Here is a 3,519-nt window from a genome sequence, read left to right on the forward strand (position 1 = left end):
GCATGAGTGTCCAAGCTGTGTGCCAGTAGTTAAAACAGACAGCTCGGTGCATTCAACATGTCAATACCTCTCACAAATACAAGTAGTGATGAAGTCAATCTCTCCTCCACTTTGAGCCAGGAGAAATTGACATACATATTATTAATGTTAGATCTCTGTGTACATCCAAGAGCCAGCCGTGCTGCCCTGTTCTGAGCCAATTGCAATTTTCCTAAGTCCCTTTCTGTGTGGTACCTGACCACACGACTGAACAATAATCCAGGTGCGACAAAACTAGAGCCTGTAGGACCTGCCTTGTTGATAGTGCTGTTAAGAATGCAGAGCAACGGTTTATTATGGACAGACTTCTCCCCATCCTAGCTACTGTTGTATGAATATGTTTTGACCATGACTTAATTTCCACATTATTCCTGTTTGGCCCTGTCCGGGGATATTGTCGGATGAGGCCACTGTGTCTCCCGACCCCTCCTGTCTCAGCCTCCAGTATTTATGCTGCAGTAGTTCATGTGTTGGGGGGCCATGGTCAGTCTGTTATATCTGGAGTATTTCTCCTGTCTTATCCGGTTCCTGTGTGAATTTAAGTATTTACTCTCTCTCTCTCTTTCGCTCTCTCTCTCTCTCTATACACTCCTGAGGTGCTGACCTGTTGCACCCTCAACATCCACTGTGATTATTATTATTTAAACCTGCTGGTCACCTATGAACATTTGAACATCTTGGCCATGTTCCGTTATAATATCCACTCGGCACAGCTAGAAGAGGACTGGCCACCCCACATAGCCTGGTTTCTCTCTAGGTTTCTTCCCAGGTTCTGGCCTTTCTAGGGAGTTTTTTCAAGCCACTGTGTGTCTACACCAGCATTGTTTGGGGTTTTAGGCTGGGTTTCTGAACAGCACTTTGAGATATCAGCTGTCGTAAGAAGGGTTTTATAAATACATTTGATTTGAATACTGAGCTGGAGTCAATGAACAACATTCTTACATGGGTCTTGTCCAGATTGGATAAAATTCTGACAAAAAAATAAAAATTCTGAAAATTCTGACAAAATTCTAGAACCGTTTTCCATGAAAGGCAGTACTTCATATTGCCCATGAGATGGGGTAATTGCAACACACACATACAGAAATCGCATTCGAAACAGGAACTTTTTTGCGTCGAACCCGGAAACGTCGGAGGGACCTATTATAGTGTTGCAAAAGCAGACCAGTCCGGTCGTCGGAAAAATGTCTGACCAGAAACCAAAGTTGGATCCTGAAGTCCCCTTTGCCAAGAGAATAGATCCAAACAAGGAGGATCTTACCAGGGACGAGTTCTACTTTATCAGACAAGTGGAGCTCGCGCAATGGAAGAAGAAATCGCAGCAACTGAGGGGCCGTAATATTGCAACAGGACTTGGTATCGGAGCCATTGTAATGGGAATTTGTATCCTTGCCAAACAGTCACACAAGGTGAACTAGCTAGTTACGTAAGAGATAACGTGCACTATCCGGCATGATATAACAAGCCATGGCAATGTTTTCCATAGTTTAGTCAACCGGACATTCATGTAGGACATTGAAGCTGCAAGTCATTGTAGAAATGTAATGACATGCACGTTGTAATGGTGAAGCGCAGCATGAAGTGTTTGCATTGTACTGTAGCAAGCGAGTTAGTTAATTGGCCTTAAAACCAGAATTTGGGTTTACAGGAGACGTTGAATATAGCGATTATCCTTTAAAATCGAATCGCCATATTCAGCGTCTCCTGAATGCCCAGTTTCTGGTTCACTAATTGGCTAACTAGCTACCTAAATAGCTCTGTCACTTTATTGTAGGCTGCTACAGTGAAAGCTGGTGATGAGTGTAAAACATGTCTGCCATAAATGTATGCTGATGTTGAAAACATTCATCTTTGTGCGTATGTACAGTAACTAAGGTCGACTGTAGATCGCTTTTCAGCCAGCACATCCCTTGCCTCAGTCTGCACATTTGACTTGACTTTGCTTCTCCTAGATGCCTACACGTTTTACTCAGTGAAACAGGAGAAGATCATGGATGAGCTGGATGAGGAGGCCAAGATAAGAGGGGCAAAGACAGGCGCCAACTGACATGGCAATCAGAAAACTTAGCTCAGATGGACTGTGTGGTGTGCCAGGTATCCTATCTACTTTACCGGAATGGACGAAGGGACTAATGCAGAAGCTACACCTTATTCCACTGCTAGCCATTGTCAACTTTCAAAGAGGCAGCATTGGACCTGTTTTGCCCAGGATCTGTAGGTTATGTAACTATGTTGCTGACTTAAGGGTCTTCATTGTGATTAAACATGTGTAACAGGGTTATATTGGTGATTCCCCTTGTCACTTTATTGTTAAGCCAATGGGTTTTGGTTTTAGTTTCGTCTTGCCTTCACCTACTCAACATGGCATCTTATTGGCTGGTTTGCGTAGCTTGCTTACGAGGGGGGATGTTCCAGTTAGAATCGTCCCAGTGAACATGCACCAAACCATCAGTAAGTTGTTGTGCAAAGCACTGCACGCCAAAAGTGTTTTTTATACTCCCAAGTGATGTTTTAACTGTACAATTTATATCAATTTGTTTGTAAATGTTATTGGAACATCACACATAAGATGCAGCGGTTTTTGGAGAATATTTGTTGTGCATTTTGTTGTAGATAATTCCACCTAATACTAGCTAGCAACTTACTGTGTCTGGTGGGGGGGTTCGTATATTTTGTACAGTGCGTCACGTGCAGAGTTGGATGGTGAGCTGTGCATTGCATGACGTGCAATTTTGTGCTGTTCCTATCAGAATAAAGCTCCATGACTGGTGCTACAAGTTGGCGCTTGTGTCGATGATTGATTGTACACAATGCAAGAAGAGTACTGTTACACATGCTTGTCAATAGGAGGAAAGATCTACTGCTCCCGATTGCCCTACCAATTCAGGATACCTGGGTGGTGTTTACTAAATGGAAGAAAATGGACTACTAAAAAATAAATCTGTAGTGTGCCCTACATGAACATGACCCTATTCTTCCTTTTCTCCCAATAAGTAGTCAGTCACTTGTATATAATTATTGGTACTGCCCCATTCAGTGTCATGTCTCCCAAAACTGTCTATAGAACTAATTCAACCTCCAATCAATGATGTGAATTCTACAGTGACCTTAAAATGTGTGGGATTTGAATTGGAACTACTGAACTGAGACAAAGAAACACAATCAGTTTGAAATATATTTATGTTGATAAAGGACGGAGTTGTAAAAATTGTATTATGTCGTTTTTTTTACAAAACAAAGGACATCTTCATGTAAGGTCAGTGTAATGTTTCCTAGGCTAAATGACACACATACAGTTGAAGTCAGAAGTTTACATGCACCTTAGCCAAATACATTTAAACTCAGTTTTAAACTATTCCTGACATTTAATCCTAGTTTTAAACAATTCCTGACATTTAATCCTAGTAATAATTCCCTATTTTAGGTCCGTTAGGATCACCACTTTATTTTAAGAATGTGAAATGTCCGAATAATAGTGAT

The 3,519-nt window shown here is 41.6% G+C and overlaps 1 protein-coding gene across 1 annotated transcript; it reads left to right on the top strand.

The window, feature by feature from the left end:
- The first annotated feature begins 1,133 nt into the window (after positions 1-1,133).
- On the top strand, positions 1,134-3,247 carry LOC118943904 (cytochrome c oxidase assembly factor 3 homolog, mitochondrial). Its single transcript, XM_036960787.2, has 2 exons — positions 1,134-1,422; positions 1,992-3,247. The coding sequence occupies exons 1-2, from the start codon at positions 1,224-1,226 to the stop codon at positions 2,084-2,086; spliced, it is 294 nt and encodes a 97-aa protein (XP_036816682.1). The 5' UTR covers positions 1,134-1,223; the 3' UTR covers positions 2,087-3,247.
- The last annotated feature ends 272 nt before the right edge of the window (positions 3,248-3,519 follow it).

This window comes from Oncorhynchus mykiss, chromosome 23, assembly GCF_057628025.1.
Source record: "Oncorhynchus mykiss isolate SJ-2025 chromosome 23, ASM5762802v1, whole genome shotgun sequence".
Taxonomy (NCBI): Eukaryota; Metazoa; Chordata; class Actinopteri; order Salmoniformes; family Salmonidae; genus Oncorhynchus; species Oncorhynchus mykiss.